This window comes from Pezoporus wallicus, unplaced genomic scaffold, assembly GCF_028554395.1.
Source record: "Pezoporus wallicus isolate ANWC-B61680 ecotype Strahan unplaced genomic scaffold, APGP_CSIRO_Pwel_v1 contig_47, whole genome shotgun sequence".
NCBI lineage: Eukaryota > Metazoa > Chordata > Aves > Psittaciformes > Psittacidae > Pezoporus > Pezoporus wallicus.
Genome location: NW_026640413.1, coordinates 557,076 through 584,004, shown reverse-complemented (window position 1 = coordinate 584,004; position 26,929 = coordinate 557,076). Strand labels below are relative to the sequence as shown.

The 26,929-nt window shown below is 37.6% G+C and overlaps 1 protein-coding gene across 2 annotated transcripts; it reads left to right on the top strand.

Annotated features, from left to right (window-relative positions):
- SP4 (Sp4 transcription factor) lies at positions 1–26,393 on the top strand. Of its 2 annotated transcripts, none has more exons than XM_057418910.1 (6): positions 1–68; positions 740–840; positions 1,291–2,851; positions 20,668–20,896; positions 21,132–21,331; positions 22,865–26,393. In XM_057418910.1, exons 1-6 carry the CDS (start codon positions 62–64, stop codon positions 23,110–23,112), a joined length of 2,346 nt encoding a protein of 781 aa, XP_057274893.1. In that variant the 5' UTR covers positions 1–61; the 3' UTR covers positions 23,113–26,393. The 2 variants fall into 2 exon arrangements, with proteins under 2 accessions (XP_057274893.1, XP_057274894.1); XM_057418911.1 differs by lacking the exon at positions 1–68 and adding an exon at positions 501–637.
- Positions 26,394–26,929: the final 536 nt, after the last annotated feature.

The window sequence follows — 26,929 nt, the reverse complement described above, 5'->3', positions numbered from 1 at the left end:
TCCGCCTCCTCCTCCTTCTCCTCCCCCCTAGAGCGGCGCCTCAGCGGGGCATTAATGCGGGATGAGTGGTATGTAACCCCCTCCCTCTCTCCCTCCTGTGCACACCCCTCCCTCCCTCTGCTCCTCCCTCCACCCTTCATCCCCCCTCTATCCCGCCCTCCTGAATTCTCCCTTTTCTTCCTTGCTTCTTCCCCTTCTTACCCCGCTTTTCTCCCGTTGCCCCTCGACCCATCCGAGCCGCTTCCTCTGCATGCCCCCTTTCTTCTCATTCTCCACTGTCTGCCCCTCCGACTCGCCTTCTCCGTGCCTCCCTCCTCTATTCTTTCTTCGCTATCCCTCCCTCCTGTGCACATCCCTCCCTCCTTCATTCCTCTTTTCCTCCCTCTTTCCCTCCCATGCACAACCCTCCTCCTGCCCCCTAAAGCATCGACGGCCACTGAATGGCCGTCGATGCTTTAGGGGGCAGGAGGAGGAGGAGGGTTGTGGGTGGTTTTTTTCCTGCTGTCTCTGGGAGAGAAAACCAAACCTCCCCTTTCTGGGTGTTAACTCTCCAGCCCCCATGGGTTGGGTTTCAAACCACGTTTCTTAGGACTCGTTCTTTTGTAATAATGATTTGCTCTGTTCTTTTTATTAAGAGGTAAAGGTGGCAAGCTGGGAACCAAAAAGGATATGCTCGTAGGTTTTATTATTATATAAATGAAGGTGAATAATTAACCTGTTACACTTGATATTTTTGCAGATCAAAAGAAGGAGGAAACTATGCCCACGGAGGGAGAAAAATCTCCCGAGGTGGAGAATAACAACAATAATAATAAAAAAGGGAAATCTGGAGGCTCACAGGTAAAGCACACACACACAAATAGGAAAGTGCCCAAACATTTCTTGCTCAAGGCTTCTTTCTTTGGGTTGGGTGAAACATAGTTGGTTGGGACAATATTTTTACTGCCTGAGCATGGTTTTTTTTGATTGGACTCTGCAGTGATCAGCTGCTTTCCATGTAATAGAAGCATTTTTTAAGATTTTCTTTTAACTTTTGGGGTGGGGGCAGGTGAAATGTTGGATTGAGGGATGCAGTTGAGGTCCTGGCTGTCACATATTCGTTGATAATTGGGGACTTTATGTTTAAAGATTACTTACAGAAATATGTACTTCCTTATTTAGAGCTATATCATTGGTCTTTATGCAGAAGCACGTTTTTTTCTGCTTCCTATATAAACTTTAAATGCTTACTTCTGATGGTTTGTACTCATGCTCTTCTTAATCTCTTCTGTTTTGTGTCTTTATGGGTAGGATTCTCAGCCTTCACCTCTTGCTTTGCTAGCAGCCACCTGCAGCAAAATAGGAACTCCTGGTGAGAATCAAGGAACTGGACAGCAGCAGATTATTATAGATCCCAACCAAGGTTTGGTGCAGCTTCAGAATCAGCCACAGCAGTTAGAACTGGTAACAACTCAGCTCTCTGGAAATGCTTGGCAGCTTGTTGCTGCTGCTCCTTCTGCTTCAAAAGAAAATAATGTTGCTCAACAAGGATCTTCTGTTGCCTCAAGTGCAGGAAGTCCCTCCAGCAGTAACAATGACAGTGCATCTCCTTCAAAAACCAAATCAAGCAGTTCTTCTGCAACAACCCCTGGACAATTCCAGGTCATTCAAGTACAAAATCCAAGTGGTAATGTCCAATACCAAGTAATCCCACAGATCCAGACAACAGAAGGTCAACAACTACAAATCAATCCATCTAATGCTACTGGCCTACAAGACATACAGGGTCAAATTCAGCTTATTCCTGCAGGGAATAATCAAGCTATCCTCACAACTGCAAATAGGACAGCTTCTGGGAATGTTATTGCTCAAAACCTAGCAAATCAGACAGTACCAGTCCAAATTAGGCCTGGTGTTTCCATACCCCTGCAACTGCAAACGATTCCTGGTACTCAGGCTCAAGTTGTAACAACATTACCTATAAACATTGGTGGGGTAACACTAGCATTGCCAGTGATAAACAATGTGGCAGCTGGAGGAGGTTCAGGTCAAGTTGGCCAGTCCAATGAGAGTGGAGTTTCCAATGGAAATCAGCTAGCATCTACACCTGTCACTTCTGCCTCTGGCAGTACAATACCAGAGTCTCCTTCCTCATCTTCCACCTCTACAACCACTGCCTCAACATCTCTAACCAGCAGTGACACGCTAGTAAGCTCTGCAGAAACAGGCCAATACACAACAAGCACAGCAGGCAGCAGTTCAGAGCAGATGACTGAAGAGCCTCAGACAACTGCTACAGACTCTGAAGCCCAGAGCTCCAGTCAGCTTCAGTCCAATGGACTACAGAACGTTCAAGATCAGTCAGGTTCCCTTCAGCAGGTCCAGATTGTAGGACAGCCTATTCTGCAGCAGATACAGATCCAGCAACCTCAGCAGCAGATTATTCAGGCCATTTCTCCACAGTCATTTCAGCTCCAGTCAGGGCAGACTATACAGACCATCCAGCAGCAGCCTTTGCAGAATGTTCAGCTGCAGACAGTGAGTCCAACTCAGGTGCTCATCAGGGCTCCAACCTTAACACCATCAGGGCAGATCAGCTGGCAAACTGTACAGGTTCAGAATCTGCAAAGCCTTTCAAATCTTCAAGTTCAAAATGCTGGGTTAGCCCAACAGCTAACCATTACCCCTGTGTCTTCAAGTGGTAGCACAACCATTGCCCAGATAGCACCAGTGGCTGTTGCTGGTACCCCCATCACACTGAATGCTGCCCAGCTTGCTTCTGTACCTAATCTTCAAACAGTAAGTGTTGCAAATCTGGGTGCTGCAGGAGTTCAAGTTCAAGGAGTTCCTGTTACCATTACCAGTGTTGCAGGTGAGTGGTCTGACAAAGTTTTGGGTTGTTTTTTTTTTATTGTGTTGTATTTGGGGTTTTTTGCTTGTTTGTTAGTCTTGTTTTGGTTTTGCTTTTGTGTTTTTTTTGTTTATTTGTTTGTTTTGTGGGTTGTTTTTTGGTGTGGTTTTGGTTTTTTGGCTTTTTGTTTTGTTTGTTTTTTTTTTTAACTATTGGAAGAATACCAGACAGTTTTAAATTAATTTATTTTTTTTCCAGGATTTTCTGTAACAAGTATTAAACCCTTAACTGTGAAGAAATAACTTATACTTGTCATTAAAATTCAGATCTTAAAATAGCTGACAGTTCTCTTAAACATTGAGCTAAAATTACCAGTCGTGCCAGTTGAAATGGAACAGTTGTGTTTGATAAACTGTCCTTAAACGATCCTGTTCTCCATCTTACTAAAGACTTGTTGGCTTTAGGAGTGAATGGGAGACTCTTAAAGGGTTTGTTATGTTTCAAGAACAGCAACACAAAACCTTTTTTCCTACCAGGCAGTATTCCTGACCTCCGCATGGGAGGTGTAGGATGGGTGACAGTATGTGAACTGGGATATCTTGTGTCATGGCATGTGTTTGTATTAAACTATTTGTACTCTGCATCAGCTCCTGAAGTTGTTCCCTTAAATGTTTGAATTCTGCAAAGAGATTGAGTGGGTAAGGTATGCGTGTGCACAGCAGAGTTCCTGTGACTTCTTTAAAAAAAATTAAAAACAATTGGTAACAGTACCTCAGTACTTGCTGGTGAACTCTTGGTGCGTATTATGAAATGCCTCTTTGGTTATGCTGGTCTAATAGTTGGGAAAGGAGCTATTAAAAGGCTCTAGGCTGGATAACAGAGCTTAGTTCTAAAGTAAATTCTGTGCAAGGGCTTTGCAGTGTCCCATAAGGGCAAATCTACGTGAAATTTGCAAACTTCTAATGTTTCAGATAAAACTTGATTTGGGGGTTCTCTCTGCTAGTTTGATAACCGCTTACAGGAGCTTAGTTTTATTTCATACAAGTAAAAGTTGCTTTCTGTAGTAGGTACAGTGAACTCTTGTCTTAACAGCAGCCAACTATGGACACACTTTTTCAGTATAAAACTGTAAGAAAAATGTTTAGCTGCTGTCTGGTCTGCATACACAAATGCTCGTATCCTGTTAACTCTTAACCTGTGGCCTTTTTCTTAATAATCATATGGTAAGGTGAGAAATGTTTAACTGGGCAAATTTTTGTTCCCCTTAATTGAAACATTTTTGAGGAGACCAAACATAGTTTGATAATAAGAAATTTGCCATTAGGAAAATTCAGTTTGCTGTGGTGTTCTTTGGCACTTGATGGCATGTTGAAATACGAAGAGCTGGGTTAGATGCACTAAACCTGGCTTACTTAAGGAGTGTTACAGAAATGTTAATCTGGGTAATCAAAATTAAAATCTTGACCTTGTGTTTAGTTGTAGTGGGTCAAAAAGAAGTTTCAGTTAGCTGGAGCTGACCAGCTGCTACAACATCTTGCAGTGCAGTTTGCCTTGGAAAAAATTTTTCTTGATGAGAAGATGTTAGTTGACTGTTGTTAGACCGAAGTCCCTACCTTGGCAGGGACTTCTTCATAGGAATCCAGCTTTGGGAACTGACTAGATTTGGGGGTGCAGGAAGAACCTTTCTACATGCAGGTCTTTCCTGCTTACTAGTGGTGTTTAGTATGCACTAGTAGATAGTAGAACAAGAGATTCTGGATATTGTCTTGCTCTGTTATCTTGACTGTACCTCTGCTAACACGTGGTGATGTCCCTTGGAAAATAAAGGAATTGGGATTTGTAACTGAGTATGAAAGTAGGGGAATGAGTCACAAGTATTGCTCTAGAGAAGCCAAGCAAAAGTCATATAGGGTTCATATATTAACTTAGGCTTTGTAACCATTGAATCCCTCTCCACTTCCATAGACCTTACCTCCTCCCCTTGTGGGCCTCACAGCTGTTTCCACAGTATTTTTAATTTTATGCTAGCAGCAGTGAATCCTCCAACCTTTTCTCCATTCCTTCATATATAAGGTAGTATTTCTGTTCCCCAAGGCTTTAGGTTATGGAGAAATAACAAACTTTGAGAATGTGAGAAATTACTTACATTTTCTTTCTCTTATTTATCTCTACCTCTCTCCTGTGAATCTTCCTGTTGCTGCCCTCTGGGAATGGGGGACACAGTAGCATGGAAATGAGTGTGAAGATCATGATGTACAGTCCTTAATGCTATACTAAGTATTCAAGGAAAGAATGATTATGAAGTAGAAAATTACAAACATGCTAAAATCATAACTTTTCTTGCAGCTTATAAGGAATAAGCTGTCTTGATGAGGGCTATAAACTAACTTGGATTTTCTCTTTGTTTTTTTTGTTGTTGTTGTTTTTGCATTTGTTTGGTTTGTTTTTATTTGAAATGCTTTTTGCTATTATGGTTACAGGACACCTTTATGGAAAAAAAGAACAGCTCAGTTACTTCAACATCTGCAGATGACTTTTTCTTTAGTACTTGAGTTTGTCAACATGAAGTCTTTTGTACATTAATTGGACTCTGCAAAAGTGGCTTATTTTCTACAAATGAGCAGTAGAAGTAGGTGTTAGAAATGTGTTGTATGAGGATGTCCAGGAAGCATGTCCATGTCAGGGAAAAGAATGTGTGAAGGACTCATCACATGCATAGATTCAGGTGCTCTAACTTTGTTAGGGGAAAAAGGTTTGTCTTTCAGGCAAACCCAACCAATCAAGCCAGCTGAGTTTCAGGGGTAGGGTGGGAATTGCAATAAGTACTTGTCTGAAATACCTGTTCTTTTATGAGTGTTGTATATCGGTTATTCTAGGTGTTTCTACAATGGGGTAATTTAGGTACCTTTTCTTAGTTTTTCAGTAGTAAATGAAATAGTAAAACAATAGAACACTAAATAAACTGCAAATAACAAAAATTCTTAGCTTTATTATGAAAATGTTAAGTTATAGAATTACAGAACTATTTCGAGATAGACAATTTTTTTTCCTTGTTTTGGGTCAAATGGATTCTAAATTCCAAAAAAGATAAATTTCACATTGGGAAGAAAAATGCTAAAATCTTCAAGTAAATATTATATTTTAGTCTGCTTTTTATAACATTTTTTTATTCAAAGTCTGTGGTTCCAAGGTATATAGCTTCTACTGTAAACCAAGTAAGATGAATAAGTGCATTTGGGGATTTTCTTGTGTGTGTTTTTTCAGTTAAAAGTTTAAATGTTGCTCATGCTAAGTATCACACTTGGGTTATATGTTGCGTGTGGTCAAAAAGCAGGGCAAAGCAGAGAAGTTCTCACATCCTTTCACTTCTTGGCCTGAGAGAAAAGTCATTTGATATCAGTGATGTAGAGTAAAAATTATTTTTTTTTTTTTACTGTGAGAGTGACTAAGCAGTGACACAGGGTTGCCCGGAGTTGTTGTGTATTCTCCATCTTTGAAGATATTCAAAAGCTGTCTGGATATGGTTCTGCCTGAGCAGGGGGGGTGGACCTCTGGAATCATCGGGTCTCTTCCAGTCTACACATTTCTGTGATTCTGTCTAATTTTGCTGAGAAGATATACAAAGTGTAAGTCAAAGGCGCAATTAAACACACAGAAGACAACTGGATGAGAAGATGGAAACCAAGTATCTAACCCTTAAAAACAGATCTTTAAACAATTATTTAATTAACAGCTAATCAAACAATGGACTATATAAGAACAGTTTTGTTTACTTGGACAAATACCTGTCTTGCTATGAGATCAGTCATGGAAGGCTACTTCTGTATAAAGTCAACTGTATTTCTTCTGTGCTTGTATGACTTGTTTTGTACACGACTCCCTGTGGAACAGGGTAGTCTTTAATGTGAATAGCTGGTGACTTCCTGAATGTAGTCCCTAGGAGCTTGGGAGACAGTGGGTACTGCAGAGTTCCCTTGCCTTTTTTCAAGGTTTCTGCTGTTACAGCTGTAGGTGCAAGTTCAAAGGATTCCTGTCCCCGTCCCGGTTTACATCCCCTTCTTAAAGATATCCTTTGCTTTTCTAAAGCTTATTTTAATGCTGTTTTGTTTGTCTAGATGTGTTAATGGCAATATAAGGGGTTATGTGAAAGGAATTCATTTTATTTAGAACTAGATTCTAAGAAAAATACATAGTTCATAAAGCTATTTCCTTTTGGTGGGCTAAGTTTTTTGCGTTTTTTTTTTTTTTTTGTCCCTCAACACATTTTGCTTGGAGTATATTTGTGTTAAGAATAGGACAGAACATGAACATTTGTGGATGCTAAAGAATATGGGGTGAGATAAAGCAGGGCAGTTGAGTTGTAATGAAATGCTGAGTATTAGTGGCTTTCCTGTAAAAGTCTTGTGCTGTGTCTGTAGGGTTTCTTTTACTGGAGCCTTCAGAAATGCTCCCATGTTTTTTCTGAACTTATTAATTGTTTTTGCTGACAGTGATATATTTAGTGGTGGTGTTGGAGATACCTTTTCAGAATATTTCCCTGTTTCTCACATAATAAAAACCCAAACCAACAATTAAAAAAAACCCATACTTGTATCTAGCCTAACTGTTCGTTTTGAAGTAATCCTGTTACATGATGATGGTGTTTTTCCCATACAAAAGTGTATGAGACACTTATTTTAGAAATAGTGAAAAATATTATCTGTACTTTATGTATATTCGGTCCAAGTGTAGTTGGTTGCTTTAGGTTAAAGTCACATTCCATTACTTGCAACTCAAATTCAAGCCCTTTTGTTTAAGATGAGTGGTGGCATGGCCTGAATTATGGGGAATTTGGAGTTTATCCACCAAAATGACCTGGAGAAATGACTTCTGTTTAGTGGAACAGTTTGTTACCTGGCAGTACTGGCACTGGAATGTTTCAAGTCTTGCAGGGATGCAATGTAGACTCTAAAACAGTTATTAATGACAATGAAGTCCAATACCAAGAGTTTTTAAAACACCCAATAAGAACATAATGAACCTTGTCCTCCTGTTTCATATTATGTAGTTATGTCACTTACTAAGGCAGTTTTCTCTTTGACTAGCTACTTGCATTGCGCTACTATTAGTAGTTGAGCAATTTGTCAGTATCTCAAAGTCTCCTTCTGCTTTCTTGTGCTTTATCTCATTTGTCTGCTTCCAAATCCAGCCTGTCTTTAAGGTGGTCTTCTTCATTATTTACTCTTCTTGTGTGGCACTGATGACATTGTTTAGATACTATTGTTCTGGTTCAAACTTTGCAGAGGAATTTGAAACACTGTAGCAAATTCTTTAAGCAGGAATAAAATGATACTAAAATTAAATGCATGTAGGTTGAGAGTAGTGACTGGAAGAAGGGGAATATCATGCACATTTTTAAGAAGTGTAAAAAGGAGGACTCTGAGAACTGCCAATCTGTCAGATGCACTTCTGTGCCTGGTCAGATCATGGAACAGATAGTTCTGGTAGTATTTTCAAGCCATAATGTTTAGACTGGACGTAAGGAAGAAATTCTTCACTCTGAGAGTAGTGAGGCACTGGCATGGGGTGCTCAGAGAAGCTGTGGCTGCCCCATCCCTGGCAGTGTTCAAGGCCAGGTTGGATGGGACTTGGAGCAACCTGGTCTAGTGCAAGTTGTCTCTCTCTGTGGCAGAGGGAGTTGGAAGCAAATGATCTTTAAAGTCCCTTTCAACCCAAACTGCTCTATGATTCTGTGAATTTAAGAATTAAAGGTGTTTCTGACCCTATTTGATGCTTTTTAATAACATCCAGTGTTTCTCTGGACGTTTATTGCAAGCAAGCTGTAGCAAACACCTTGAAAGAAGCAAGCTGCAAGGTATGGGAACTGCAGTAAGAAGATAAGTACAAAGCACTAAGCTGTTTTCCACAAACCCAGAAAAAATGCAGGAGTCTTTCCTAGGTTTTTACTTCTTAGTGTACTACTTGGCATTCTGAGGATGTAGTTGGGAGGAGTACGGACATTTAGCATACTTTTTCCAAAGTCATGAAAGGTCTCTTACAACTGTTCTCAGGTTGTCTTGAGCTGAGAATTGTTGCAGAACCACAGTGTTCTAAATATTATAGCACTGGCATCCCTTTCAAATGCTTCAGAGTAATTATAGGAGAAAGATTTAATCTTCTAATGACAAAAAGTGGTTTGGTTTGGATATTTTTTTTAAACTGGATTTAAAACAGTGGCAGAAACAGTTTAATAACGACCTATGCTAAAGAAAACAAACATTAGCCTTGGTGATGGTAGCTTAAAAATGAAGTATCAACATACCGTTCCTGAACTTGATGTGTAAGGAATGTGCTGTATACCTGTTCAGCTAAATTTCCTATGGAGAATAAACTGGTAAAAATGCCTCAGTAAAACGAATCTTTTCTGCCTGACCTATGGATTGTAGTACCTAACTTCATCATTACTTGTAGATAAAATGGGAAAAGGAAGCATTTCAAGTACCAACTTTGCTTAGAATTGCTAGGTGAAATAGCATAGAAACAGCTAATTAGAAACCTATTAACTTCAATTAAATTAAATTGTAAGTTTAGATTAAATGTAAGTCCCTAAGTCTTCAAAGAATAATGTTAATAAAACTATGTTTCCCTATTAGAGTATGGGTCTTCTAAAAATGTTTCATCAGTACAAGTGCACTCTGCGACTATCAGGTTTTGCCATCCACTCTCTCATTCCTTGCTGTCAGAAATGAGAGCACATAGAACAGGAAATGAATTGGCTGAACTTTCATGTTCAGAAAATGTCAAGCAAGCAAATTGAGTGACCCTGCACATCTTCATCAGCCTGTTTGTATTTTTTATTTTTAATTAATGGTGCTTAGATCCATGCTAAACCAACCTTCTCATTCTTCTGGTACCACCTGGAGCACAGGGGCAGCAAGAAGCATATTAAAAATCTGATCTCAATAGTTTCCTCAGTGTAACTTATATTATGGAGTACTAAGCTTCATATCATTTTGGTACTGCTAGATAAGATAAATCCATTAATACAGATTTAATATATTAAAAATGTTTAATGGCAATGGTGATTATTGAAAAATAACTATATAATGGAATAAGACCTCGTGTTCTAAAGGGAATGTTAATTTCAATTATAAACAACTGTTTTTGAGCAGTCAGGGATTTTAATGGATAATGTAGTTAATAAAAGTTGTTTGGTTTATATGCTGTAGCATAGTAGCTTTGGAAGTAGTCAGGACTGCATAAGAAAATGCAGTTTTTATAATTAATATTTTGCTTGTGTCATGACACTTTCACCAAAACAATAGCTCTGGACATATGCATTCTCTTGAGAAAAATAGCATCTCGGCACATGCTGAGTTTGGGTATATAGTTTTTAGTTTTAGATTACTTTGGGGTATAATTATATAGTTACATGGATTTCTGTATGCACCTATTCTTAAGGATGGAGTTTCCAGTGGTGTTTAATACTGTTGACAGTGGATAAGTTATATACCCTGATCAGCTGGTCATTGGTAAAGCATGTTATCCCAACATGCATGCTTAGACTGGCAGATTATCATTTTGTTGTAAAGAAAAAATTATAAGTTAATATCCTCCTGCTAAAAAAAAACCCAAACAAACAATGTAGGGTACATTGTAGGTACAAGTCTGACTTTCCTTAATTATAGTTTCAAGTGATGATGTGACCACTTTTCCCTTGGTCACATCTTCCCACTTCCCCTTCTTCCCTGAAGTTTAAGAAATATAGGCCTTGTCTTGTTTGTTTGATCATCGGGAAGTAAGTGACGAGGACATCAAGCTCTTCAGTTTGTTCTGAACCAAGAAGGAAGATTAAGTTTATGGTTTTGCAGGGATAATAATGTTACAGGAGATGATAGCAGAGCTTCTTAGGGTTTGTATCTTATTTATATGGTCCTTCTATTGTAGTTCTATAATATGTAGCTCTGTTGGTCCTTGCCTGCTGAAGGCTGTAGCAAAGTTACAGTTTTTACATCTTTAATAAACAAAGTACTTTTTGTATTGTTTAGCCTGTGTCTCATGTTTTCTCCTACTGTAACAGGTCTTTTAAATTGTTTCATGAATCTTGTTTTTCCTGATAACTTCTAATCACCTTGCCAGTGGTTGGTTTGTTTTCTTTTTTTTTTTTAATTGTGAATAACTTATCAACTGCTATACAACTTAACTTAGTTTTAAAGTCAGCTATCTTCCTTTCTGTTGAAAGGATTTTCTGTATATATAACTGTTAATTAATCCCTCCTGTGCGTACAGGCATATTTACTTTCATCTTGATCAATATAAAGATAACATTTCATATGGCCAAAATGCAAAATGCTTAATACAAGGACATTGATGAACCTTCAAGTGTAAAATATGCCAGCTAGCTAAACTGTAGTCAAAAGCCCCCAGAAAACACAACCAGTCTCCCCACACACAATGCCTTTACTCCCCCAAAACTGAGTGCTGGAAATTTAGCTTGCATTTTTTCATGTCAGCCTCCTTCTGTCCTTTCAGGATTAGGCTATTCTTATTTCTATGGTGATATGCAGAAATTGAACTGAGATGCTAAAAAAACACACTTCCTGAGACCAGTATTTTAATTTCTATGTGGCAGAACTGTGTGAGACAGGCACTCGGTTAGTTGTTTCATTTGGTTGGGGTTTGTTGTTTGGTTGTTTGTTTTTATTTGGGGGGGGGGGGTGTTTTGTGGGTTTTTTTGTTCAGTTTGTTGGGTATTGGGCTCATCTAGTCAGGCTATAGAGACTAACAGCAAGTGGCTTTTTTTCTAGTCCTATCCCTATTTCACAGTTAAGGGGAAGAGTCAGAAAAAAGAACTGGGCCATGTTCTGTTGTGTCTATGACCTATAGAATAACCTGAGAGTTGGATCAGGGTGATGAGATAGAGGGAGATGTTCCATAAAAGTAAACTTAAAACTCTCATTTCTTAGATGTACTACTAGTTTCCATGCAGTGTGTCTGACATTCTGCAGCACAATTGGAACTTGGGTTTCAGTTATCTATTTGCTCTGAGGTTCGGTATTCAGGGTACTACTTGTGTTCATCTGCAGAGAAATGTTCTTGAACATTCATCCTAAATATGCTTTTATTTTTGACTGTTCTTTCAATGATGGTGAAAAACAAAGGGTCATTTGCCTTAGCAAAAAATATAAAAAGTTATTTTTCTGATTCTAACTTTGTCTTTAGAAAGTCTAATAAATGGACCATGTTTTCTTTCCATTTGAAGCCATGGTGTCCAGAACAACCAGAGTCATTGCCTTACTTTGACTGAAACCTCAACTCTGTTGTGGAAGACTAAAGTTTGTGAAACTGTAATTCCAGGGGTGATCATGTTGTTTCTGTGCAGGGCTTTGTGTGTTGTATTTGTGGCAGCTCTTTACTGTGTTTAATGAAGTAATAAAGTAATAAAAAGAGAGCTGGCTTTTAGTTCAATGAAAGATACTACTAGGTAGGAAAACTTCTTTTCTCTCTCAAAGTACTGATATGACATCAGGTTGTCCTAAAGCACTTGGGTAAAGCTTATGTTTTTGAAGAGTCATTAAAATACCTTCATTAAACTTTTGGGGCACTGTTTTGCCTTTGTGTTGCTGATAAAATTCTTGCATAAAAGGAAAAAAAAAATCAATTTAAGGTGTTAAAACCCCCAAAACTTACTTTTTACTGCCTTAAATCTCATGCTTTTAGGTGGTGTTTTTCATAGAAGTAGAGCTTAATTATGATGCTGTTCAGTAATTTTTGAACACACTGAGACATTTCATACAGGAAGCATTTGGAGGAGAGGGTAACAAATTCTTGCAAATCCTGTCCAAGTTGGCAACAGGGAAAAGATAGAAACTTGCTGGGATGTTCCTGTAGGAGGTAGAAAAGACAGATGTCTAGTTGATGCTACAGTTTGCGCTGGGAACTTTCTGCTTGTAGTAGCATCTGGATGCATTACTGTGCTGTTGTGACCCAAATTTATTGTAGTAGCTGGGTGTATCCAGTTTCTTTCTCTACTCCAAAATGACCTTCTCTACAGAATGTGTGGGTCCCATGCATCAGCCTATGAGGATTTCCTCCTCTATCACATGTTGTTTCTTCACAAGCCTTTATAAACAAGCCGTTCAGGGTAGGAGAGAGGGCAGAGTTGTCTGTGCACCACTTTAGTACTGAATTGTATAGTCTTCTGTGTAAAAACTTATCTCTGACTATAAAATATTGCCACAGACTTTTTCTAAGTTTTTAAACCTTGGCTATATATTAAGATTATATATAAAATGTTATAATAAATATAAATATGTTGTATTATAAATAAATATAAAATTAATATGTGTAAATATATAAAATATTATAACTCAGCTGTATGTCACTGGAAAAAGAATATTAGAGTGAAGGATATTGGCAAGCTGACTGTACTTGGTGTATGCAGGGGAAGAGGAGATGAAAAATCTCTTTTCCCCCATTGCTTCACATCAGTAAGTTGTTGAATAGGTGAACTGCTGCATTGGCTCTGATGCTTGTAGAACTTTGGAACTCTGAAGACTGTTATTGACTTGACTTAGCTGTCCTGCAGTGATATACATTGAATTAGGAACATCACTTGTGACCTTCTCTTTCATTTTTAGAATATGCAGTTGAACAAATTTTCTTTTTTTGCGACATTAATTGTTCCAGCTCCATTTCGCAAAGTGTTCCACATATTTTGCACTAGGTGCATGATACTACAGAAGCAACGCTGTCATTAATGCTGTCGTCTTTCTGACTGGTGAATGCTGGTTGCAGAAGAACAGGAAATCTAAACAAATTATTATGGGAAACCAAGTACCAGAAACTAGAAGTATCCTTTTCTCAGTCTTCAATTTCTTTTCTTTCAGAGATTCGTTTTTCTAAAGCTTGACTCCCATGGTTTCTGTGGATCATTAAAGTTAAGTCCTTTTCTTCCCTTTCTGCCCCATTTGCCTCAAAGAGTAGTTTTTCATGCTTGCTACTTCAGGTGAACAGGAATAGGAACGCAGGTGAAATGTGTAGTAAAAGGAAACTTGTTTTGACTTACAATGGATAGCCAAGCCTTCAGTGATCTTCAGTGGTCAATTACTCTGTAGGAAAGTACTTCCTAGGTATCATGCAATAGCTTTCTTTAATCATCCACATGGTGTTATGGGAAATTGTTATTTCACAGATTAGCTTTGAAGCCTAAAATTGATTGAGATATGCGTGTCTATGTATGTATTATTTGGCTCTATACTAATAACTTAAAATTTGTGATTTTTTTTGTGTGAGTGTATTGGACTTGTGTATGGGGACAGTGTGTATGGGTTGTAACTGCTAAGATGCAGTTTTACTGCAAAATTGCAAAGCTGAGTAAGTGATGCTGAAGAACAAAGGATGTGCAATCCTTTATTTGATAATCCTGTACCTTATGATAATAAGTAATGCATTTAATTAACTGCTTAAAGGGAAAAGATTAGCAACTAAAATCACTCAGGTTCTTCAATTTGAGAAGCTTTATAAATTTCTATAAAGTTATTCTTAATTACATTTAGTCATAATCATATCTGCAGTAGTGCAATGAGTGCAATTGCACTTGATTTGCAAAATAAATACAATATCAGGTTGCTTTGTTGTCTGCATGTTGTCCTGTAGTCAAATTGCTGTGGTCACTACCCAAAAGAAAGAGAGAACTTAGATCTAAGAGAAAATGAGATGCAATGGAGTAATTGGCATCAGTGTTTTGCACACTAACATTTTGTTGTGGCTTAACATTATAACCTGACAGCATGTATAATAAAGTTCAGGCATACAGAAGTTCAGTGACGACTTTGTTAATCTAGAATGTTTCACAATTTCAGGAAATCACTTTTAAAGGAATCATGGGAACTTGATAAAAACATTTTATCTTAAAAGCAAGTGTAAATGTGCAGTGACTGCTTTAACAACTCGTACAGGATAACATATTTAAACTGAAGTGTGACTTTGTTCCCTCATATAATGATTTGTTTAGACCTTTTTCTTAAATGTGTTGAAACATGAGAGCTCTTGTTACTGAAAGGTTTAATTATGAATGGTGAAGTATAGTGATATCGAGTCTTGTGGTTTGGAGTATGTCAGCATGAAGCAATGTCAAGTGATCTCAGGATTGTAGCAGAACTTCTAGAAGGCTTTAAATGGTGTTTCAATGCCCCTAGTAAGAACCCATTTGAATTATTTTTAATGGGTCTTTATTTCTCTATCTAGAAAGCATCAGTAAATCATTCTCTTTCTGTGTCGATAACATGATCTCAGCAACTTGTTTTTAGAATACTCAGGCTTTGTTTCAAATAAAAAGCTAATTTATATCTAGATTCTCTCTCGAAAAATCCTGATTTTTATAAACTTTAGAAGTTGCTCTGATATAACTTTGTTGCTGCTGACAAACTTGTATCAACAGTTACATCTTCAGTAAACTTGAATTAAGAAATAATGAAACTTCTTTATCTTCCTTAATAAGTATTAATGATGTAAAAGTTAAAGCTGTTAGTGATCCAGAATGGTTTCTAGTATACAGGGTTTTTTTAAAAAAAAAAACACAAAAAACACAACAAAAAAAAAAAAACACAACCAAGTCCCACACAACTACAGACCATAGCAGGCTCATGTAGAGATTTAGACTAGGGCATGTTCAGTCAGCTGGCTTGTGAAAATGTTGTGATTCTTCTTCAAAAGATTTTTCAAGCAGCCTAAAATCCATTCATTTTACTCTCAAAGAAAAAGAATAAATAATTTTTTGTTTAACAATTTAAAAATGAGAATAGATGCATTTCTTTCTCTTCTGTATATTATTAGTGTGGTATATTGTTGCGATGCTCTTCCAAGAGTACAAAACAAAAATTAAGTCCAGGAAACACGTTACTGAACTTTTCAGTGTTTTCTGATGACTACGTAAAACTCTGGCAAAGGATATTTATCAGAGATGTGTGCTTTCTTCAGGTACTCTTTTATTTCAAAAAGCAGAGATTTGCTTATGGAGTATTATACCCTGGATCTTTAAATAGGAAGACTTGTGTGATACTTCGAGTGTTTTAGAACCTTTTGTTTTGAATTTAGTAAGTGGAATCCAAGGAAGGGAGTTTAAAATAACAACTTGGTGAGATAAATTTAAAGAAGAAAACCTTCACATCAGAAAGTGTAATACGTTTGTTAATGCCATCTAAAGAGCAGTTATTTAGTTAGTGTTTAACTGAAACCATATGGATAATGTAATTGTCTACCTAAGCAACCTTACTTTGGCATTTTCTTTTGTATGTTTATTGTCACCTTTACAGTTATTGTGAAGAACTTAGACATAACTCTATATCACATTTAATAAATAGATTAAGATTGTAGCTCAATAGTGTGCATCTATTGCAAGATACATGTGGTCCTCACATGGGAGAGGGAAAGTTTGGGGCAGATAAAGGATGCATCAGCACTGAAGAAGTATCAGAAGACCCTTGTGTGGTTTATCGTCTCATGACTTAGAGACTGAAAATTGATTTGCATTGAATCAGCACAAATATTGGATTTTTAGAAATGTTGAACAGGCTACCCATAAATGTGGATTGGCCAGATCCTGCAAGAGTTATGTGTTGGACATTCATTAGCAACAGTCACAGCTGGGGGGGGGGAAGGAATCAAGGATTCATCCTCCTCAAAGCTCATGTGCCTTAATTCACATCTTGGAAAGCCTTGCTCTAGCAGCCTTGGAGGGGGAAGTTGTATTGAAACTTTAATATCAATTCAAGAAAATCAGAGAGAAGGGGAAAACTGAGAAAAACATGCTCTTCACATGTGCTGTGACAACAGACTGCTTAGGTCCTAGGACTTTTTTTCTCAAATAGGACTTTGTGACATGGCTGGAGTCATCCCTCTAACAGATTGTAACAGCAAGGGATATTTCCTATTAATGTACTTGAAAATGTGACTGATAGTGAAAAAAGAATAAGAGGCTGCAGTAGGCTGCCATAATGTGTATTACACCTTTAATTTTTGCAGTGACCACTTGTAGGCTTATCATTTTTGGTGCTGCTCTGTGAATTAAAGGAGTTTGCATCTCGAGTATGTTTAACAGAGAGAGTGTAGACTGTGTTTTGCAGGAGACAATCTGAGCAAGTTCTTCCTGTTAATTTATTTACCTTTGGCTAACCAAAAACTGCAACTGGTTTTCAACACAAGCCATCATGTTATCATGTTAAGATGAGCATTAGATATAACAAAAATGATCAGCCTTTTTTCACTCTGGCTATTCATAGCACTCAGTCAGCACTTCAGCAGCTTAACAGCCTGGAAAATAATTGCCCCTGGACTAGTACTTTGGAAGCTCTTGTGTCCTCTTCTGCCACTGTTAGACCCAAGTACTAGATATTACTATAGTAATTTATACCATAATGTCCTTCTTGCCATATCATATCCTTTCTCTAGGATTCTCATGAGTGCTTTTCTTTCTCATTAGAATATGGAATAAATAACAATGGACTGGATCTAAATTTATTATGAAAAGAAAGACTTCATTCTACCCTAGATATATTAAGACTGCACTCAAGATTAAGCCTGTAATTCTTTTTCTATTGTTCCTCTTCTGTGAATACCAGACTTCTAAAAGATTGTTTGTTTTACTATCTATCTGTTTAACAGCAAGTGTTAAGTCTTCTGGGCTTATTCCTTGTTCTAAGTACCAAAAGTACTTAGCAACACATCAATAATTGTGTTCTGCTTAAGAAAATAAGGAAGCTTTGTTTATCCATATCTAGGCCAATCGGGTGCAAGTTCCAGGAGGAAACTAAGAGAGATAACTGGGAAAATTTGGTCAGTGCTTCAAGGTAACCTGGTGTACTGACTTAATCATGAGATATCCTATATACTGTAGCCAGCAGTGACTTGTTAAGAGTATGGTCAACTCATTTAGGGAGGTTCTCTGTATATCAGGTTCTTTAGGCGTAACCTGTCTGTGTGTATGTGGTGGTGTTAGGAGGTTTGCGTTAGGTTACATCTATGGCTGTTATAATGATATTATACAAGATAGCCTGACCAAGCATATATTGCTCCTCAGCAATCGTGAACGAAGTAGTCATTATCCTATGCTATGTTGTATATGAGCTCATTTGGTAGCTAGGCAGTTTAGACTTCAAATCGTGTTCTTAGTCATATCCCCATAGATGGTGTCTGTTATGGAAGCTTGAGAAGTTGGAGAATCCATTTGAATTTGTCTGAATCTCTCATATTACCTCCAGGGGATTTCTAAGTTTTAAATTAATGTCTTGATACTGAGGACTCTTCAAGTCTTAAAATATTATGGTCTATTCTAAGGAGCTCTAGTTGGTCATTACACTCTCTCAATAAGTATATAGTGTTTACTCTTATTTCCCACTTGTATGAAGGCACTGAACTTTTGAATATGGCAGCATCTAATGATGTTTTGTCACATTCCTGTTACTGGCAGGACTGGTATTCAGTGTTGTCAGACAGTGGCTGGAAGTCTGTCGTGGTTTAAACCCAGTCAGGCAGCTCGTTCACTCACTTCCCCCCCTTTCTTGCCCTCCCCCTGCTCCCGGAGGGACGGAGAGGAAAATCAAAAAGAATGCAACTCCCACGGGTTGAGATAAGAACAGTTTAGTAACTAAGGTATAACACAGATCACTACTGCTACCACCAGTGATAACAATGATAAAGGAAATAACAAGGGAAGAGAATACAACACCTCAGCACCAGCCGACCGATCACTCTCCCCCCAAGCCTGACCAAGCTCCGACCGACACCTCCTCCAACCCTGCAGTCTCCCAGCCCTTCCGGGTAACTCCCAGTTACCTCCTGGGCATGACGTGCTGTGGTATGGAATACCTCTTTGGTCAGTTTGGGTCAGGTGTCCTGTCTCTGCTTCCTCCCAGCTTCCCCTCCTCCCTGGCAGAGCATGAGGCTCACAGAGTCCTTGGCCAAACCAAAACATCGCTATCAGTTCTGTTCCCAGGCCGAAAGTCAAAACACTGCACTGCACCAGCTACCAAGAAGGAGAAACATGACTGCTACTGCTGAACCCAGGACAAAGTCTTATTTCTGCAGCACATTTAATTTGTCACATTATTTTCCTAGACTGTACAGTACTAACTTTTTAAATATATTGCCCTGCTGTTCAAGAAACTACAGTCTTACCTATATTGGAATAGTCTTTACTGTCTTGATATTAAAGCAAAATATTTCTGATTTCCTTTCATCAAGAAAGCAAATGAGATCAATGAATTTATGCAATGAAATTGAATTCTTAATCCATCAAGTCAGTGTTAGAATTACATTTGATTCAGTCAAGCTGCTTTTCCAGTCTTAAAAATATACTCCCTTCTGCAAAACAAAATCATAGAAACATAGGTTATCTTGAGTTGGAAGGGAACCGTAAGGATCACTGAATCCAACTCCCTGCTGCTCACAGGACCACCTAACACTAAACCATATGACTAAGAGAGTCATCCAGACACTTGAACCCTGAAAGGCTTGGTTCTACGATCACTTTCCTGGGAAGCCTATTCCAGTAACCAACCACCCTCCCAGCTGAAGAAACTTTTCCTAATGTCCAACCTGAACTTTTCCTGGTGCAGCTTCATTCCATTTCCATGTGTCTGTCGTGGTTTAAACCCAGTCAGGTAACTTGGCAGAGCATGAGCCTCACAAAGTCCTTGGTCAGGGACACATCACTTAGCAACAACTGAAAACATCGACTTCACCAACACTGTTCTCAGGCTGGAAGTCAAAACACAGCACTGCACCAGCTACCACAAAGGAAAAAAAAACATGACTGCTACTGCTGAACCCAGGACAGTGTCCTATTGCTGGTCTCCAGAGGGAGATCAGCACCTCCCCCTCTCCTGCTCCCCTTGAGGAAGGTGTAGACTGCAAGGGGGACACCCCTCAGCCTTCTCTTCTCCAGGCTGAACAAACCGAGTGACCTTGGCTGTTCCTCATAAGTCATACTCTCAAGGCCTTTCGCCAAAGGTCACCCTTCTCTGGACACAGCTTTACTAGTTGGATGTCCTTATATTGAAGCACCCAAACTGCACGCTGTACTTGAGGTGGGGCTGCACCAGTACAGTGTAGAGTGGGACAATCCCTCAACTGGCTAGCTATGCTGTGCTTGATGCACCCTAGGACACAGCTGGCCTCTTTTGGCTGCCAGGGCACACTGCTGATTCATACTCAAAAATTTGTCATCAACCCAAACTCCAGATCTCTTTCTGCAGGACTGCTCTCCAGCCTGTTCCCCTAGTTTGTACATATAACCAGGATTACGCCATCCCAGATGGAGAAACCCATGGAAAAACACCTGCAAAGCTCTGGCATGGTAGCTTGTTCAAGTCTAGTTTGTGAAAGTTTCTTTGTGGCTCTGTTGAGTCAGAACAGGTTGTAGGTAACAATTCTGTATACGTCATAAAGCAACTTCTATAATTGGCTAATTGTAGTTTTCTGAATGTAGATACGTTTTCAAAGGTTATTAGTGAGACATTAACTGGCAATAGTTTAATGTTTCTGTGTAAGATTTTATTTAATAGTTTCTCATTTATCTCAGTTTTTGAGAAAAAGAAAACAATATACTAGTTTGTATTTCTTAATATCAGTCAGTAATTTGTAGTCTTGTACTGTTCTAATAACAAATTACATTAAACAGGGCTATCTAAGTGAAGTACTATGGTAGTGCTTCAGGAAAATGTCTGGATTTAATGTTTGTTTTGTGGCTTCCCTTAACTTTAGGTGGATTTTTGTCCTATAAAATGCAGAAAGTTGATCTGTGCATTTCATGTACTGAAGTTACTAATAAAAGGCACACATACTTTCATATTCTACAGGTCAACAGCAAGGACAGGATGGAGTAAAAGTACAGCAAGCCACAATAGCTCCTGTTACTGTAGCAGTAGGTGGCATTGCTAATGCCACAATTGGTGCTGTTAGTCCTGATCAGATAACACAAGTGCAGCTACAACAAGCTCAACAAGCTTCTGACCAGGAAGTGCAACCTGGCAAGAGATTGAGAAGAGTTGCTTGCTCATGTCCTAATTGCAGAGAAGGAGAAGGAAGGTAAATGTAAATTCTATCAGTATGTATTCAGGCATTTTATCACGGCTCACCTCATTTGGGCATGAGATTTTCTTATACTACCTGTGTTCTTAATGTTTTCTGCTAGGAATTATGTTTATGTATTTCTTTTTAGACAGGGGATTATAATTGTCTCTACTAGCATAAAATATTGTTCCTAATAGCTAATAATAGTTTGGAATATAATTACTTAGCTTTTTAAATTTGATCTTTTTAGAGGCAGCAATGAGCCAGGAAAAAAGAAACAACATATTTGCCATATTGAAGGATGTGGAAAAGTTTATGGCAAGACATCTCATCTTCGAGCACATCTGCGCTGGCATACTGGTGAAAGACCATTTGTATGCAACTGGATGTTTTGTGGCAAAAGATTTACAAGAAGTGATGAGTTACAGAGACACAGAAGAACCCACACAGGTTGGTTAGCTCTCTCTGTATGCATAGTGTAGCAAGTCTCAATCATACAGCCATGGTTAAATAGTGATATCAAAGTTCTCACTCATTAGAATCTTTGAAAACTGCTCTTAAATGTAAATAAATTAACTTTAAAATAGAGGAAGTGGTAGATTTCAGTTTTCATCAAATCAAGCTGACTGAAATGAAATAAGATGAGATCTATTCAAACTGTTCTTCTGTACCTATACTAGAAAAAGATGACTATTTCATCACATACAGCTGATGTACATTAGCTTAGTGCCTCATCTGAATTTACCAAATTTTTATCAGGCATGTGTCGTACAATGATTTTGGTGGGAAGGGACCTCAAAGATCATCTAGATCTAGCCCCGCCCCCCCGCCATGGGGGAGGCTTCCTTCCACTAGACAAGGTTGCTCAAATCCCTGTCCAACCAGGCCTTGAACATTTCCAGGGATGGGTCAGACACAACTTCTCTGGGCAACCTGTGCCAGTGCCTCACCACCCTCACAGGGAAGAATTTCTTTCTAATATCTAATCTAAATCTACTCTCCGTCAGTTTAAAGCCATTCCCCCTTGTCTTATCATTACATGCCCTTTTATAAGAAGTCCCTCTCCAGATTTCTTGTAGGCCCCCTTTAGGCACTGGAAGCTGCTCTAAGATCTCCCCTGAGCCTTCTCCTCTCCAGGCTGAAAAATCACAACTCCCTCAGCCTGTCTTCATAGGAGAGGTGTTCCTGCCCCCTGGTCACGTAGGATTGGCCATGGACCAGGGCTGTTATCTCTTCACTTGGACTAGCTCAATACTTAAGAAATATATTAACCTAGTCCATACATCAGACTTGGTCTTCTTGGGAAGTTTCCTGAAGTTCCAAGTGAGAACAGGTAAAGCATGTTCTCATAAGAGTTCAAATTAGAAAGGCAGACCTTCTAGAAACTGAAAATTTTATCATCCTTCTTGTTTTTAGCCCCAGGAAGGTGTCTCTCCCCTCCCACAACTTGAAGATAGTGCTTGAAGTCTAAGCACTAATTACATTTGAGCAATGACAGGACTTTTTAGTATGTTGAACTTAATCGGTTTTGATGTACACCCTCATTTGAGGTCTTGTACATCCTCATGAAGTTTTGGGAATCATGTTTCCAAATTCTCTTCAATAACAAAAAGATCTAAATATCAAAAGCGTTCTTAAAAAATGCTATCAAGTCATTCTTTCAGGGTTTTTTTTTTTCTCTCCTACTCTGTCAGGTTTATGGAAGTTTATGAAAATTCTCTGGTGACCTGAAATTCAAACTGCTCACCAGACAGTCATAGCATAGCAAATATTTGTTGAGAACATTTTAGTAGTGAAGAGTAGATTGCCAAAGGCCTGTGACTGAACAGAACACACCTGGAAATCAGACAGGTAGAGAAGAAAACTTTGTATCCTTTTAAAGACACTTCAAATGTTTACTAGAAAAGTGTCAGATTCAAATGATCGAGCAGTGTTCAGTGCTTTCTTTCAGTAACATTTGGTTTTGTTCTTCTTTTAAAAAAGGTGAAAAGAGATTTGAGTGTCCAGAATGTTCTAAAAGGTTTATGCGAAGTGACCATCTCTCAAAACATGTCAAAACTCATCAGAACAAGAAGGGTGGTGGAACAGCCCTTGCTATTGTTACCTCAGGAGAACTGGACTCTTCAGTTACTGAGGTTCTTGGTTCTCCAAGAATTGTCACTGTTGCTGCCATTTCTCAAGATTCAAACCCAGCAACCCCTAATGTTTCAACAAACATGGAAGAATTCTGAAAGGATCACTTACATGGACGCCTAGTGCTGCACTGAAGTTTACATACCTTTCAGGATATGGATCTGGGCTGGTAAAGTGGATTACAGAGCAGGAAATCACATTTTCAGTTATGACTTCTGCAAGTGTTCCAAATTGGAGGGTCAGCATGGGAAGTGTACACCAGTGCAAAAAGACTAAAATTTAAAAAACACAAACGGCGCAAACTGATGTCCTGGATAAACAGATGGGGGAATATTGTTTCCATACTGTACTTTTTTAGTTATATGTCTGTATATCATGTAATGGTTTTAAATGAACTTCCACGCCCCGATTTTAGCATTGGATGGTAATGTGTTTATAAAAACAGATATTATCAATATAAAAGAGGGTGGACCTTGGCTGGGATTAGTATCATTTGAGGAAGGTACTTTTGTTTTTAAAATAAATTTGTAATATTTTCATAAGAGCATCCTTTTCCCACAAGGCACAGCAAAGCATTACCGGTTGAACAGCAGTGGAAATATTTTAGGGTTTTGCTCAGTCCATAGAACGTGTTGGTTGATTTTGGCTGTCTTTTCTCAAATTTTGGAATTACACAAACTGCAGCTGGATGATACATGCTGCAGACTTGTTCTGAGGTGGGCCTCAGATTGATTTTGACCACTGCATTATAGTAGTGTGTATAAATGACAATCAGTCAGTTCTAATTCCTCTCTTTGTTTGGAGAGCTAAGGTTATGTAGAATTTGTGTATACAGTAGGAAAGATAAAACCTTAGAAAGAGATTAATGTGTGATTTTACTAAAGTGGTGATATCTTTATGTAGGATGAAAAATAAATACGGCAACTTTTGTGTTAATTTGGGGTATTTCAATTCATTATATTTTAAAACATCTGTGGTCCATTTCTAACTGATAGGTAACATGAATCACAAAAACCTCAAAATTTTAAGTATTTGGATGTTTTAATTTTGTTAGAATTCATGGAAATTAATCAAACAATTGAGTGTTGTAGCTCATTCTCCAGTATCTTCTCTCTGTAAATATTAGTTTATTATACTGTGGTTAATGTGCTTGAGTTCTTTATGCTTTGACTTAATAGCCAAAGAAAAGAATTAATTATCACATTTTAGCCAAAAAAAAAAGGTATTGAAAGTAAATGTTTTCTCTCTTTTTCCCTAAATATTACTGTCTTTATTTTCTTTTCAGGATGATATGTGGGCTGGTAATAAATACCTGTTACCTGTCAAATCTTACATTGAGCCTCCAACCATTAAACCAAGTGGGGAAAGAGGAATATACTTATCTTTTTACTACACGACTTTTGATTTCAAAGGTTTGGCTCCATTTTCAGATGTGCCAGTTTAAAGAAAAATAGAGGAAATGGAAAATAAACTGTATTTTCTATGTGAAAACTTCAGTTCGTACAAGGAGGAAAGGTGGCCAAATATTTCATAGTCAGGATTTTTAATTGTTCCCATAGACATAAATGTAACCTTTTACACATACAGTCATTTGGTAATAATTCTCATGACCAGTTTTTAAAAATTTTATACACAAAAAATTTTTTTATATAACTAAAGGAAGTACAGTGCAAGAAGGGTAAGATTATTTTTTTTCCCCTGAAGATTATGAAAGGCAGAATGTGTGGTAGCTGATGGTTTGAAAGACAGAACAGATACTTTGTGCATTCCCTTACAAAACATATACTTCTCATCTGAATACCTTATCAATCTTGTGGTGTTTTCTGTATTTTTGAAGCAAGAGAAATACCAATCACTGTTTACACTGTGTACACTTTAGGCCAGCCCTTTGTAGCAGAATACTAAGCTGAGGGTATTTTGTACTTTCAGTTTACATAAAAAGCTTTGAGATTAAAGAAAAGCAATTTTACACTGTGGTTATAAATTTCAAGTTTCTTAAAGCTTTTGTAGACTTGTAACAGAGTCTTTAAATCTTAGTTGGGTTTTGTACATTATTTTGTATATTTTATTTAAAGTACATCGGAATCAATTAGATGTTACATTTAATACAGATCAACATTAGGTAGTATTAACTGTTAATTTTATTATATAGGAAATGAAACATCAAATATATATTTTATCATTATGTTTCACAATCAGTGTTATACATTTCTTTACACAAAGAAGAACTTTCCTAATGTTAATACCGTGTTTCCTAGGAGTTAACAATTTTTGTAAGCTGAAGTTATGAGCCTTCTGAACAACCATTTCATATACAATTTTTTCATGCATACTTATGTATGCAGATAGGAAACTGAAGTAATTTTTAGTTTGCAATGAATCTCTATTATAGATGTATCAAAATATCAATCATCTGGTTGGCTTCATAGTGTCTCAAGTACATTAACTTGTGTTAGCAGGTGCACATTTTACCTCTGGAATTAGAAATATTTTGACAGTCTGTTCTGCATACCATTCTGAATCCATTTTTCTGTCTTAAAAGGCTCGTAAATTTCAATGTCCTTTATTTGACTCAGTGGGATATAGCTGTTGTAAGTAATAGGGCACAGATGTGCAGTAGTATCTTGTTTAATGGCATTTCACTGTTCATTCCCTCTGACACCATTAAAAATTTTGCTTTATTGTAATTATCAGTGCAAAGTGTATTTACCATGGTAGAACTCCAGTGTTAGAATAGTTTTTTTTCTTCCAATATACTTTCTTTGGTTAGGTTCGTGTATGTGTTGCCAATTACATTAGAAATTGGTGTTAAGTCATTATTTATCACATTCTTTCATGAGAGCAGTAATAAAAGTGTGTAATCTAGGAGAAAAAGTCAAAGCTAAGTAAGCATGATGTTTAGGTCCTATTTTTCAATTTTATAACTGTTTTATTGCAACAATATTTGTATTTAAGTCTTCATTTTAATGCCTTGTGGTGTTTTTTTATGCATGTCACTGAATTGTCATCCTGCAAGAATTGATGTGCAGTATAGGGTATTAAATCTATATAATGATTTTGAAACAGAAAAATAGTTGATGGTAAAAATGTAAATGTTTTGCAAAAATTCCTTACAAAAAAGTTTTGTAGTAATATTTCACTTGTAAATTTTTCTAAAAAAAAAAAAAGATGGAAAAGGAAAAAAAGGAGAGTAATATTTCCCCACATCTAGAGTTTAGAAGTTAATTCTTCCAGCAAAGCCTGTAAGGCATTAATTTGACACTTTTACAATGCTGATTTGTATTATTTTTTTGGTGGGTTTGGAACTAAAATCATGTACAAGTTGTTGCCTGCAATAATATTTTGCAAGTAACTTATTAAAATTCCCTTGAGTTTAAAAGGTTTCTTCATTTAATTACTTACAATATAAAGCAGCAATAAATTATGTTTGAGTGATAATCTGTTCATCAAGAACACTAGAAAGCAAATGCTTCTCAATGGGAAAAGATTGGCAGTATTTTCTGGATTTGTGTAATTAAGACCTGTACTTGCTGGTCAGTGTTTCCCAACTGGCAGACTCCCAGCAGGGAATTAAACAGCAGATCCTAGCTCAGCATGCGTTCTGTGCGGTTTGTTCAGCTCTTGCAAATGGAAGTTATAGTTATTTCAGAATACACCAAAGGAAGAACTTTTCTAAGGTAAGGAGTATGTATACACACATACACACAAAAATGATTAAACTAAAAAAAAAGGAAAAAAATCAATTTGAGAGGTGTCATAATTGTCTTGCAGATAGCCAATGAATAGACCAGATAAATGGAACTGTGAAAAGTAGTGACTTCAACTCAGAAACTATATTGAGCTTTTCCTAGCGAAATTTAAATAGGCTCCTGCATTGTGTTACACTAAAATAAGTGTGATGATATAGTAAATTGC